At 34.7% G+C, this 14870-nt stretch overlaps 1 protein-coding gene across 1 annotated transcript in view; it reads left to right on the top strand.

The window, feature by feature from the left end:
- Positions 1-4718: 4718 nt before the first annotated feature.
- The window catches only part of LOC126971389 (protein ERGIC-53), a 35031-nt gene continuing 24879 nt past the window's right edge, over positions 4719-14870 (top strand). Inside the window, exon 1 of the mRNA XM_050817699.1 lies at positions 4719-4950. Coding sequence (XP_050673656.1) covers positions 4785-4950 — 166 coding nt within the window. The 5' untranslated portion in view covers positions 4719-4784. The remainder of the gene's footprint in view (positions 4951-14870) is intronic.

Here is a 14870-nt window from a genome sequence, read left to right as displayed (position 1 = left end):
TAATACGTTTATTGAACTTATAATAGTTAATAAGTGTATTAACCTTTAAAATCCTTACTATTAAATTATATTGTACATTATGTGCAAAAAAATATTTAAGCCTAAAAAAAAATTCAAGGTTGACCAATTTCTGTGAATATGTTTTTGTTCAAATCTGAGATTCAGGGATACGCCTACGACTTCAAAAATATTAATTGCAACACCTGAAAAACGAAAACCAAAGACTGCCAAAACCAAAATTACTCCACCACGCAAAACAAAACCCTTAACCAATATTAGTTATAAATTGTTTTTTCTTTGGGAATACTAAAACGTATCCCTAGTATATACCAGTTAAACTTGGCTTGGATCCATCTTAAAATTAACAAAGGGAACGTTAAACCTTAAAATTAGACCAAACCACAGGCCTATTGCTATTACCTCCCTGCTCTCCAAAATCATGGAAAGCATAATCAACCGCCAGCTCTTTGTATACCTAGAGGGTCACCAGTTGATCAACGACCGACAGTACGGATTTCGCCATGGTCAGTCGGCAGGTGATCTTCTAGTATACCTAACACATAGATGGGAGGCGGCTATTGAAAGCGAGGGGGAAGGCCTGGCAGTTAGCCTCGATATAGCGAAGGCCTTTGATCGTGTATGGCACAAGGAGCTCCTCTCAAAACTTCCATTATTTGGGCTTCCCGAGAGCTTGTGCAAATGGACCTCCAGCTTCCTCACTGGGCGTAGCATACAGGTCGTCGTCGACGGATATTGCTCGAACCCGAGGCCCGTGAATGCTGGAGTGCCCCAAGGCTGTGTGCTGTCTCCTACGATGTTTCTTCTGCATATCAATGATATGTTGGACACCTCCAACATACATTGCTATGCAGATGACAGCACTGGTGATGCCGTATACACGGGCCATGGAGGTCTCTCTCGGGAAATCGTCGACCAGTGCCGGGAGAATTTTGTGTCTTCTATCGAGTCCTCTCTCGAGAAGGTCGCGGAATGGGGTAAATTGAACCTTGTCCAATTTAACCCCCAGGAGACTCAAGTTTGCGCGTTTACCACTAAAAAAACCCCATTTGTCCTATCACCGCTCTTCGAGAACACTTCTCTTAAAGCCTTGCCTAGTTTCGGAATACAGGGTCTCGAAATCTCGAGCGATTGCCAATTCCGTGGCCATCTGGAGGGCAAAGCCAAATTGGCTTCGAAGAAGCTGGGCGTCATCAATAGAGCACGGCAATACTTCAAGCCGGCCACACATGGAGTATTGCTGTCATCTCTGATCTGGCGCACCCCAGTATCTCGATCCATTTGACCGCGTGCAACGTAGAGCAGCTCGAATTGTCGGGGACTCAGTGCTCTGTGAACGGCTGGATCACTTGGCGTTGCGTAGAGACGTCGCTTCATTGTGTGTCTTCTACCGCATTTATCACGGGGAGTGTTCGGAAGAGCTGTTTAACCTGATTCCTGCCGCCGAATTCCACCTTCGCATGACACGCCACAAGTTAAGGTATCATCCCCACCATCTGGATGTGTGGCGGTTTCCGGGACGATTCGACATGGGTACCTTCAAAAAAAGCGCGTATACCTTCCTTAAAGGCCGGCAACGCTCTTGTGATTCCTCTGGTGTTGCAAGAGAATGTGGGCAGCGGTGATCACTTAACACCAGGTGACCCGTACGGTCGTTTGTCCTCCTATTCCATAAAAAAAATAGACCACATTTATAGTAATGTAACTGTCGATATAAGAAGATACATATTTGTATATTACAGTTTATTATCGATAAAAATTTTGGAATGATTCCAACCATAGATGTCAATAATGGTTGAAATTTTATATTAGTTAATACCTAGTTAACTATATCGATATTTTTATTGGTTGAAAATATTATTTAATATTTTTTGTCGGTTACAACATTTGGTTATTGATTGGTGTTAATGTTAATGAAGTTGAATATTTTAAAGTGAAACTTTTATTACATCGTTTCAAACTTTTTCGTCTGTGTGTTGCATGTCGCGTGACGTTCGGGTAGCGCCTATAGTTCGCAGCAGCTGACCGTGTAGTGTATAGACTATTACTCATTTGTGCCAGTTCTCCAAGCTATTTTTAGTTAAATGTCTATAATGTGGAAAAAAAAATCACTTTTACCGTGGTTTCATACAATTCCACAATCCTTTTTTTTATCATATTCGAGCATACAATATAAATGTTATTAGATAAAATTAAATGATTTATTCTTCATACTTGGACACTTTATTAGATACATTTGCTCTACGATTACCTTCCAAAACGGCATGCGTACAAAGTACACATGTCAGAAGTGAAACTTCATTGGAAAACTAATTTTTAAATCTCGTTTGTATCAATTATCCTAATTTGTTCCCTAAACCAATTGTTTTTAGTCAATATATAAATAAAATTAACAATAATAAGTCACGTACAAATCGTGCTATAGTTATTTGTTTAAAATATCACTTGATTTTGCTTCGGATATAAATATCGCATAAAGCAAATCAGCAATTCAAACACTATAGTGACTAGAGTAATGACGACAATAGAATGAAGCTAACATAATTAATAGGTATACTTCAGTCCGGTAGCATAATATTATATGAACGTACGAAAATGTTGCTTAACACTAAGATACGAGTATTAAAGGTAAAATTTTAACGCATTCAATTTAGTTAATTCGGAAACCCAGGTTGAATTGATCGAAGTTGATATGATATTTTTATTCAATAATGGTAATTGTTAATTTATTTATTGAATATCATTTTTCATTTATCACTTGCATTTAATGGTTGATAGGTTGAAATGGTTGAAGTTGATATTTGTATTCAATAATGTTAAATTTATTTATTGAATACAATGACGTTCTATACATATAGACAATGCACCTCATACAAAATCAAAGCCGAAATATGGCACATGGCACAAATGATACCATAATAACCTTCGACTGCTATGTCTATACATTTCTGGGTTTACTCGAGATGTTTAAATTATTATTGGTCAATAGGCAGCAATGTAAACCCTATTTATGTTTCAGCTGCGCATTTTGAATTTAGAACCCGATTTGGACAGCGACATCAGTGGAGTAGCAGTTAGGTATTTTTTTAAATCCAGACGAAAAAGTGGGTTGCTATAAGTTTTACGTTCGTCCGTCTGTCCCCTTTTCCGATCAAGATCTGTTCAGTCGGAGGTGTTTTACTTTTTTAATCAAAAATCACACTCATATAATAAAGGGGAATGTTTGTATGTTTATTTATTGGCTTGTGTTTAAATTTGTTACTTCTTTACGTTCTAAAGCGATTTGGATTTAATAAGTTAAGGTTAACCTTTAATAAGAGAAACTAATACTCATATATAACATTTTTATTTATATAAAATAATTAGTTAAACTGGTTATTTATATGTTAAGTTCCTTGAATTAAACTAAATTTGCCTTTTAGACTTAGATATCTTTTCCAGGGTATCTTTTTGGTATATGTAGTGTAAGCGGACATCAACATTTGTTGGTATTTATTAGTATGACAGCTTTTGTCAAATTTTAAATGTGAAATATAATTATGCTTATTTGGTTTGTAAATTTCTTGCTACAAACTGGCGCCAATTCTCTTTCATTATCTCGTGTACGGGAAAGCTGAGAAATATTAGCTTTTACATATTTGCAATGTAAGTAAGTATCAATTATCACTGAGTAACTAATATATAATATAACTAATATATTTCTGTGATAACGTGTAAATAGCACTAGTATTTAAGCGATCACGTTCTTGTAAGCTGTTCACAAGGCCTTTAAAAAAAACTTAAGAAATAAAAAACAACGGACTTCAAAAATACTATTCCAAAACAATACATATAATATGCACTAAAAAGTATAAAAATTATTGCGTATTTTTATACAATCTAATTATTAATAAATCTAATTTTAGTAATATGGAACATGGAAGAACCAGCTTTCAAATAAAAAAAGAATTATCGAAATCAGTTTACCCAGTCGAAAGTTCTGAGGTATTAAACATTAAAAAAACATACCGACGAATTGAGAACCTTTTGAAGTCGGTTAAAAAAAATTACTATTGTTTTCATTTTTGACTGTGTCCTTTCATCTGTCTCATTCTGACAAGCGGGTCTTGGCTGGGGATTTGTCAATAATTAATACCATATTTAATGAAATATTATTCGTTTTATTAAATTGCTTACGCTTTTTGCATATCAATCTTATATAAATAAAATAACCTTACCGATGTTATCATCGACTTATGTCACACCAACTTTTTTTTGAGTCGTTAATGTATTATTTAAGCACTTTTTAGAAGCACACTTAGGCTTGTTGATTTACACACAGTTGATACACAACTAACGAGAAAAGTGTGCTTACATTGTCTTTAAGCACTCTTTTGCCGTTCCACTGTCAGACTGCGAATGATATGTCCATATGCATAGAATGTCATTGATTGAATATAATGGTTGATTTTAAATATTAGTTAAATTTTTTGGTTGATATTTATATTCATCATCTCTATCCATCCCATTTATGGCTTACTAGGTACCTATATAGGTAATGGTATCTCTGCTGTTACGTGATACGTCATTAGGTGATTGTGTTGGTATCAAGATAAAGTACGCGTTTCATATATGTGACATCTATCATCATTTTCAAAGTCAGTTGGCACTCCCCGCTCCCGTCTTTTGAACATAGTGGTTAAATTCTCTTTGGTAGTCAGTAGTAATAATTATTAATTTCATGCCGAGTGCCGACTTGTTAGTTGTTAATGTAGTGCAATTGTACGATGTCTTCGTTTAGCATAAATTTGTTATTGTGTTCAATTTCGTGCATATTAGTGATAACAAGTACTCAACAAATTGTTCACAGACGATTTGAATACAAATATTCCTTTAAACCACCGTACTTAGCACAAAAAGATGGATCGGTACCGTTTTGGGAGTATGGAGGAAGTAAGTAAATTTACATTGTCTCTCTAGAATGTTATACCTAGAGTAGTTTTTAAAATATTCGTGTGAATATTTTTTTTTGCCCATTTATCGGTATCAATCAGAATATAATTCTTCTGGTTTAAATAAAGACTATTATTGTTACGGTACACCTGATTGTCGACGACACGTCAGTAGTATGTGTCAAGTTAGTAGAGATAGCGATAATGAGCTATTAGCGAGTGCGAAAGAGATAAATTGCAAATGTCAAAAAATCATGTTTTCGTATTCCACGACAGCACGACAGAAACTGCAAATTGGTATATTTTTTTATTTTAGTTTTTTTCAAATTTATGAATTAAAACTAAGAGGTATTATGGTGCAAGTTAAATATAAAGATTCTATGGTAGTTACTGCATGATGTCTGATAATTTTGGATTTTTTTTTAGCACTTCAGCGTTATTTAAAGGTCGATATAATTTCCGATAATATTATTGAAAAAATGATCGCAAAAATGATGAACTGAAAGTATTAATAGTTTTGACTAATGCGTGGCTCGAGAGTAAAAGTTTCTGTGAGAGTCTCATGACTACTTGTTGTGGAAATATAAACTGATCACCTAAAAAATTGCAACAGAATAATGTCTGTCTGTATATACCTACACCATAATTATCAGAGAGATATAAGTAAAATTTGAAAAAGTCATATCAGGATTCAGATCAAGCTAACTACATAATTTACTGTTTCTTTGAATAACTAACACCATTTTTAAACTTTCAACCTTCAACAGAGTGCAATGTATAAGTCAAAAAAATCTTCAAAGTCAATTTGTTATTTGGGTAACTATTTTACTCACTATTAATAACACCTATCAGAACATTTGTAAAACATAATATATTCATATAAAATACGTCAACAAGTTTTTTAATAGGGGCTTATCGTGAAGTTGTCATTATCGGTGCATTTTTATACCCACATGTTGCATAGTTTAAAGAGTTTTATGTCTGGATTAATACATACATCAGTGGGTATTTAAATAAAAATGTGAAAGTAATTACAAGTGGATAGAATCATATTGCATGCACAAATAATAATAATATACTACAGTAAAAGCTCTTTATTCGCGGGGTATATGTTCCGTAAATATGCCGCGAATACAGAAACCGTGAATACGGAATGGTAATTTATATGGAATTATAGGGGATACATTCCTAGATGACAAGATAAAAAACAAACATATAAAAAACAATTTGACTGAAGCTTTTGACCATGCTTATTAATTACTATCTTCAGGCTTAGGCAACGGTTTAAAGAATTTTGTATTTTTTTCTTGCTTGGCAGTTTGTAAAAGGTCCTTCGTTTCAAACTGATATTCAGCACTGGCATTAGCAATTGGCCTGTTTAAAATAAGACTTTGTTCCATATACGGATCAAATTTCATAAAGAAATCACAAAGCTCATTTGCCATTTTTAAGCCTTCACTAAGATTTTTCAGAATCAAATGTCACATTTCCAGTGCTTTTTGAAGCGTCTTCTTCAATGGGCTGTGAATTTACCAAGTCAATTTCAGTCAAATCTTCATCATGTGATTCAAGCAACTCCTGAATGTCACTTGATTCTATCTGTTTGTACCCACCTCATCCTATTCCATTCGCAATTTCGGCTATGTTGCAATTCTTTTTATTAATATGCATGTACTATGTACCAATTACATCCGCGAATAAAGAAATCTTTAGCCGCGAATATAGGACTTGGGTCACAATTTTTTAATCCGCGAATAGTGAAAACGCGAATGAAGGAAGCCCGAATAAGGAGCTTTTACTGTATTAACACACTTTTACACAAATTATCTTGCCCCAAACTAGGCATAGCCTGTACTATGGGTACAAGACAACAATATATTTACTTAAACATACATAAATACATATAAACATCCATAACTCGGAAAAAACATCCATATTCATCATATAAATGATTGCACCTACCGTGATTCGAACCCGGGACCTCTAGCTTAGTAGTCAGGGTCACTAACAATTTCGCTATATGGGTTGTCATGTATAAAAATAGGTACCTACTTAAATGAATTTAAATAAATGTTCGTGGCAAACAGAGGTAGAAGAAGATAGTTGTAATTAGGTTTCAATTGTTTGGGCAATTTTTTATATAGATTACACAATAGCACTTTTATTTGTAAACTTTATTGCTTTTAGATAAGATACACATTTAGGTGAGTCAGAAATGTAATAATGTATTAAAATATCAATTATCAATCGACACACTTCTTAGTATTCCTTAGTTTCATTAAGTTATATCCTACTAATATTATAAATGTGAAAGTTTGTATGTCTGGATGTATGTTTGAACTTCTTTAACGCAAAATCTACAGAATAGATTTTGATGAAACCTTACAATAATATAGCTTACACACCAGAATAACAAATAGGCTTTAATTTATAAAACTATAGTGTGTGTATAATTATACAAAATATAAAAGAAGTGTGATTGTTACTAATGAATACAACTAGCGCCATCTCTTATCAACTAGCAAGCACAAGATCAATAAAATTTATATGGCAAAACAATGTTTGCAAGTCAGCTAGTGTTAAATAATGTTGCAGAGTGAAGAACTCCAAACAGTGGCTGAGACTTGGTAGATTTATCAAGTACAGAGTAATGTGCACAACATCACCTCATCAATTTTGAAAACAAACTTTAAGAATGATGCTGGACTCAAACCCGTGACCACTCATGTTCAGTGTAAACGCTCTTCCACTGAGCTAACCGTGCGAGAGACAAATCGTTGATAAATCTTGTATGTCTCGTTCAACTCTCAGGTTGTGGCTTCAGAGTTGATATCGTTCATAAATTTTGTTTCCAAATTTAATTTGTGTACACTTAAAAAAAAAATTGCTGAACTGTTCTCAATAACGAAACAACAACACTGAGATTTTAAAATGTATATCCCTATCTAAGATTTAATAGGGCATGCTTTAACATTTTACCTTTTTAATACGGAATCTTTGAACATGATTCGAGCTTTTTCTTTTACAATAAAATAATTTTTTCTTACACTATTTTTAATTCAATTTTATTAAGATTTATTTTCTATTTTTTTTGTGGGATTTTCTATAAAAGCGTATTTTTTTTTAGTTTTTTTTAAACTATTATTTTTAGTAAAGTTAGTAAGTTGTAAATACTGCCGTGACCGTAAAGGACTTTTTTTTATGGAATAGGAGGACAAACGAGCGTACGGGTCTCCTGGTGTTAAGTGATCGCCGCCCACAATCTCTTGCAACACCAGAGGAATCACAAGAGCGTTGCCGGCCTTTAAGGAAGGAGTATGCACTTTTTTTGAAGGTACCCATGTCGTATCGTCCCGGAAACACCGCACAAGGAAGCTCATTCCACAGCTTTGTAGTACGTGGAAGAAAGCTCCTTGAAAACCGCTCTGTGGAGGACCGCCACACATCCAGATGGTGGGGATGATATTCAAACTTGTGGCGTGTCGAGCGAAGGTGGAATTCGGCGGCAGGAATCAGGTTAAACAGCTCTTTGGAACACTCCCCGTGATAAATGCGGTAGAAGACACACAATGAAGTGACATCTCTACGCAACGCCAAATGATCCAGCCGTTCACAGACTAAGTGTAGACTCTCCAACTGCAATGTTAATATGGGTGAGAGGTATAGCGATCAAATGGCAATTACTTGTTTCTTTTTAGATATTCGAGGTTAAATTATTTTATTTCTACAGATCAGTGCAGTTCCTTGAGAGAATGTTTATTGTAGCGCTGTCACGCACATTAACTGATAAGTATAAAGGTTGCAGCACGCCACATTAGTAACTAGTTTTAATCAACTTTCTGCGACTGTTTTGAAAATATACATAATCATTGTAACTGCACTTATGATTTTGAATTAGGGGCGTGCATATCATATAGGCAATTAGGCAGTGCCTACCCCGCTATGAAACTAAATAATTATGGCACTTATTGTTTGAGACAATGCCATAATTATTTTAGTATCAAATTTCATACAAAAAATTTAAGTTGACACTTTTTTTCCACAAAAGTACAGTAGTTACTCAAACTATTTACTGTATTTCTAATAAGACTGTCTGTGATGACTAAGATAACACCAAAAACGGAACAAATTTCATTAATTTGCGGCCGTGGTGTATATGAAAGTAAGTTAAGGTATATTTTAATAAAAAGGTTTTTTTTAAATGTCATAATGTGCAATTCCAATCAATCCATTTGTTTTTTTTGGGTATTATTTGTTGAGCACCTGATAGCTGTACTATTGGGCGCGATTATAATATCGAGAGTTGGTAACCCAAATGTTAAAATTATCTTACAAACAAGATTAAAATCAAGAATTTTAACGGGGAAAGTTAAAAACTTGTTAGTTAACTCTTTTCTATAGCATTTCGGATCATACACATATATATATTTAATTCATCAACTCAGGAAAAACCGGTCGATTTTATCTTTTATTCAAATCGCAACAAATGTTACGTCTGTCAGCTATTGAGACGAACTTGTTCATTTGTCACTCAAATATATTCTTAATAAAGTTGTTATTTTTTTTATGAAATAGCAGGACAAACGAGCGTATGGCTCACCTGGTGATAAGTGATCACCGCCGCTCACATTCACTTGCAACATCAGAGGAATCACAAGAGCGTTGCCGGCATTAAGGAAGTTGTACGCGCTTTTTTTGAAGGTACCCATGTCGTATCGTCCCGAAAACACCGCACAACGAAGATCTTTCGTAATATAATTTCGTTTAAGTACGTTATGCCTAACTCCCAGAAGACTAAATTTTGCGCGTTAAAAATCTAAAAACATCCATTTTTTGTCGTATCACCGCATCGATAATACCTTTCTTAGAGCCGCCCGTAGTATCGGAATACTGAGTCTCGAAATTCGTATGTCTGTTTTTAACTGTGTGGCTTTCAAGGACTTTCCTTACGCGGTAAGATACGTTATTTAGATACAAGTGGGTTCTTTGGTTTCCTTCGTACAGGTTTATTAAAGTTTTGGGTATGTTATTTATACACAAGCTATTTAAGGATTCACTCCAGTACGGCCTAGATACTTCTCGAATGGCTATTAGATTTTCAGTAATAATAAAACTACTTTTAATTTCCAAATATGTAAACTATTTAAATAACAATAAGAAAATGCACAAATTCCTGCGTTACTGCCATTCTAACCACAGCCTAGCTGCCTCTTTTCTTTCCTGTCCGAATTCGTCCTGCTTTCGCTAGATGCTCAATCAAAATCACTTTATTAATCTAGGTCAAAGAAATTATACCTAATTATGAATGTCAATCCCAGGTGTGTGAAACACACAAAGCGGCTTCACACATCGGGTGTACACTTGTACACATTTACAATATTACTAGCTGACCCAGCAAACGTTGTATTGCCTTTTAAAGTAATTAAATTAAAATCAATAATTGAAATTTTTGGGGTATAACAAATAGATATCGACCGATTCTCCGACCTATCAAATATATCGTAAATAAAATTTATCGTACTACAATAATCATTATATTCGATTGCCAATTTGCAACTCAATTGCGTGTCTGTGGATGGAATAGAATAATATCTATTAAAATCGCGATACAAAAATAGGTGTTGATAGTAGACGGATGAAAATTTGAACTTGTATGTATTTTTCAATGATGAATCATAATTAAATCTGAGACCTACCCGATATACATACAAATTTTCAAACAAATTGGTTTAGCTTTACGGGGCAGTTTGGTAACAAACACCGGGACACGAGAATTTTATATATAAGACTAGCTGACACAGCAAATGATTCGGTTTCGATGCAACTCATACAGCTATGTAGAATTAACACTCGTTATGGCAAAAATCTTATATTATACTAGCTGACCCAGCAAACGTTGTATTGCCGATATTAAAATCGCGATACAAAAGTAACTGTTGATCGTAGATGGGTGAAAATTTGAAGTTGTATGTATTTTTTAATGCTGACTCCTAATCAAACAAATTTAAAAAAAAAATATCAAAAAAATGAAATTACTGGGCAAATGTGACTTAACATCTTGTCTCAAGGTGACGAGCGCAGTTGTAGTGCCGCTCAGAATTTTTGGGGGTTTCAAGAATCCTGAGCGGCACTGCATTGTAATGGGCAGGGCGTATCAATTACCATCAGCTGAACGAGCCATCCTGCTCGTCTTGTCCCTTATTTTCATAAAAAAAAAATATGAATGAGTCAAATTTGAAGGTTACCCATTCCGCATCTGGTTGCATCATTAAAAACCATTTAATCTCATCGGAATAAAGTTTGGAGTTATCGATAGTGAATAATGCATGACCCGGTGATTGCAACGTAAGATAATAATACATTTTATGTGCTTAGTTATAAGTAATACGCAGAATACGTGATTCGAGGAATGCTGAAATGGTTTGGACACGTGGAGCGAATGAGTGAAGAAAGAAGGACGCATCAAATATATAAGGCAAGTGTGTGTGGGCAAGTCGGTCGCGGGAGACCTGGTAGAACATTCGTCGATCAAATTGGGGACGTTTTGAGAAAAGGAGAGGTCCGAAGCACCCGAAACCGCCGAGCATGTATGAAAAGAGTAATGAATGTAGAGGAACCGCGTGAGGTTTGTAAGGATAGATGCAAATGGCATTCTATTGTCTCTGCCTACCCCGATGGGAACAAGGCGTGATATGTGTGTGTGTGATTCGAGTGTCATTTAGTGACGACCTGTATAGCCGAGTGGTAAGCGATCCTACCTACTAAGCTACAGGTCCCGGGTTCGAATACCGGTAGGTGCAAGCATTTATATGATGAATGTGGATGTTTGTTTCCGAGTCATGGATGTTTAAATGTATTTATGTATGTTTATAAGAATTTATGTATGTTTAAGTAGGTATATTGTATTAAATATATCGTTGTCTTGTAACCCATAACAGACGCTAACTTATATGCTTAACTTGGGACAAGATAATTTGTGTAAAAAGTGTGTCAATATTATTATTTAAAGCGCTGCGAGACGGCCGAATAAGTTCGCCGCTTCCACCGCGCACGTGGCACCAAGTGCAAGAAAGACTTCTAGAGATGTTCTAGATAATATATAGAAATTTTAAGGTCGTATTGATAACATTTAGCGATATAAATACTTTTGATGCACCGCCACCGATATACCTACATAAAGTTCAAAGTTGAAGCGTAGTTTTATTATTGGACGTTTATGCATAAAATACGATGATAACTATCATTGTGAGATAATAAAATATACTAGCCCATTAATATAAACATAAAGATTTTTCATTTGTCGAGTAGAACTGCTCGCACGTGTCCGCCGGCAATTTAAGACATTTAAAATACGTATTTTAAAATATGTAATAAGAATACTTATTTATATCTATGTATAATTATTTAAAAATATGCGTGATTATTTCTGTTTATAACAAATTAATTCGACCGCTTATTTTTTTAAATATTTAAATTATTTGGTGAGGAAAATCGAATTTTTTAAACAAGATAATAAAAGCAAATTCTAATTTTTCTACAACAACAGTATAAATATGATGATATCAAATACACAAAAATACAGTCGATTTGAAAAACTTGCCCTATTTTTGAAATCGGTTGGAATTTTGAAAATGCTATCTATATTTAAAATGAAAATGGTCGTTGTTTGAGGCTCAATCACACCTAAACCACTGATCGTATCGACATGAAACTACCACCATTCGATGCGAATTTTTCCTAGATGGTTTATGGCTAATTATATTTCGAATTCCAAGTTCCTTCATTAATTTATTTCCTTTTTAAATTCGCCCAGTAAAGCGGGCGGGAACGGCTAGTGATTTAATAAAATTTTTGTTTCGGGTTTAAATGTGCTTAACGTTTTTTAAGATTTTTTTACTCCTGTGTGGAAGCGCCTGATTTAAAATAAAACACTGTCGGGTTGTTTTTCGAACAAATTTAAAATCACTGAGTTAACTTATAGATAGATATGTATAAAAGTTTGTGGTTAGATTTCATTAGGTAGGTGTAGTATTATTTAATGATTGTTTATTTTTGCAAATAGTTGCGAAATAACCACCAGGTAAGTCGGTAGACATTTTGAGTGACACAGCGGTGTCGCTCACCGGTCGAGATGCTAACCAGTTGTTCTACTGCATATTTTATTAATGAGAACATTTATAGTGATGACGCTACATCCGTGATGTTACAACGTCGTCGGTGCGGTCGTTAAATTTTATTTATTTTGACTTTGTTGATGTCTCTGGCTAGACGAGCTTGAGGAAACAGGTTGTCGAGTGGAGCTCGCGCGAGAACGGAACCTTTGTGAAAGATAATCCGAGATGGTATCTCGGCGCCGGGTCTGCTTAAAGGCACTTATTTTCTCCGTTTGAATACATTTTGATGTCAAGAGGCCCGCGCAGGACCTCAATATTTATCCCCTTATTATTATACATGAAATAAATTACAGTTGGAAAACTACAACAGCTGTTTACTCCAAATGTCACGAGGGGCTGCTGAAAACCAGTGTTGTGTTGGTGTCTTCTGCACTGACCAACAATATACTGAGTCAGCTCCTTTTAGCAAGGAATCATGCGCCGCACAGTTATTTAATATTTTGTTTTTGTTTATATTTTAATAATTTTTGTTACATTTAATTAAATTTTTTATTACTTTGAGATTTATGCTGTAAATTTAAGGTGTGTGTTTTACTGTTAATAAAGTGTTTCTATTTCTATTCATAATAGTCTGCTAACTAAAAGCATTGCTAATTCTCACTCTTTCTTCTTCTATTGACCTAAGTCAGAATGAGAAAAAACACTCCTTAGCGGCTGTTTAAAGTTAGCGGACCATTATGAATAAGGGGGTTACTGTTTTAGTGTTCTGTAACCGATGGGTAACCTTTTGCTTACTCTGCTGTCTGTCCGTCTGTCGGTACGCGGTTTGTATCTCATTAACCGCATCAGTAGGTCAGCTGCTGGCATTATGACAGAGTATTAGTACTGCGGGAATAATCTTTGTGCTTAGTGTTCCACTCTCGTCAATATTGGAATCTTTGCAGTCAGGACAATAATTACCTATATGTATAGATATTAAAAACTGTAGATAGATTATGTTAGGAAGTCTATCTTATATCTTTAAACGAGCAATTCTTATATATATGTATATATATAATCTGAATCTCCGAAACGGCTCCAACGATTTTCATAAAATTTTGTGTACAGGGGATTTCGGGGGCGATAAATCGATCTAGCTAGGTTTCAACTTCAAAAAAATGTGCTTTTATCCGTGTTTTAATGAGAAACAGCTGCAATAAATATTAGAATACAAAGGTAAATTTCGCCACTATACACAAGACTGTAATAGCTCAGATGGGAAATTGGGTGATCCGGAAAGCAGAAGTCCTATTAGGTTTTTTTAGTTTTCCGAGCAAGGCACGGTCGTCCGGATATTATCTATATATTAGAGATTTCCACCTATGTATTGGCCATAACGGAAACCATAAGGCGTAGAGACTTGAAATATGGTAGGAATATTCCTTTCGCCGAGCATAAGCCAGCTAAGAAGGATTTTCACGAAATTACACTCGCAAGAGTTTTTTTTTAAGCAGAACAACGTTTGTCGGGTCAGCTTAGTAGTTTATATTATGTATGCTACACACTTTATATTTGTACTTAAGACATGGAGACTCTCTGGAACTCATATTTTATTTTGCATGATCTCCCTTTTGTGCAATACAAACCCTGACATGCCATGGCAAAGTGCTACGAATGCTGTGAACGGATCTGAATAAATAACAAAAATTCATTAATTCATTAAAACTACACTGGCCTTCAAATGTAAGTATCACACTTTACAAATTAAATTTTTTTCTTAACTACAGAAGGTAGAGATTTAAGATTAAAAACGTTTTGTTGCAAATTT

Source organism: Leptidea sinapis, chromosome 23, assembly GCF_905404315.1.
Source record: "Leptidea sinapis chromosome 23, ilLepSina1.1, whole genome shotgun sequence".
Taxonomy (NCBI): Eukaryota; Metazoa; Arthropoda; class Insecta; order Lepidoptera; family Pieridae; genus Leptidea; species Leptidea sinapis.
The sequence above is the reverse complement of the archived record's forward strand: the minus strand, read 5'-3'. Positions and strand labels throughout refer to the sequence as shown.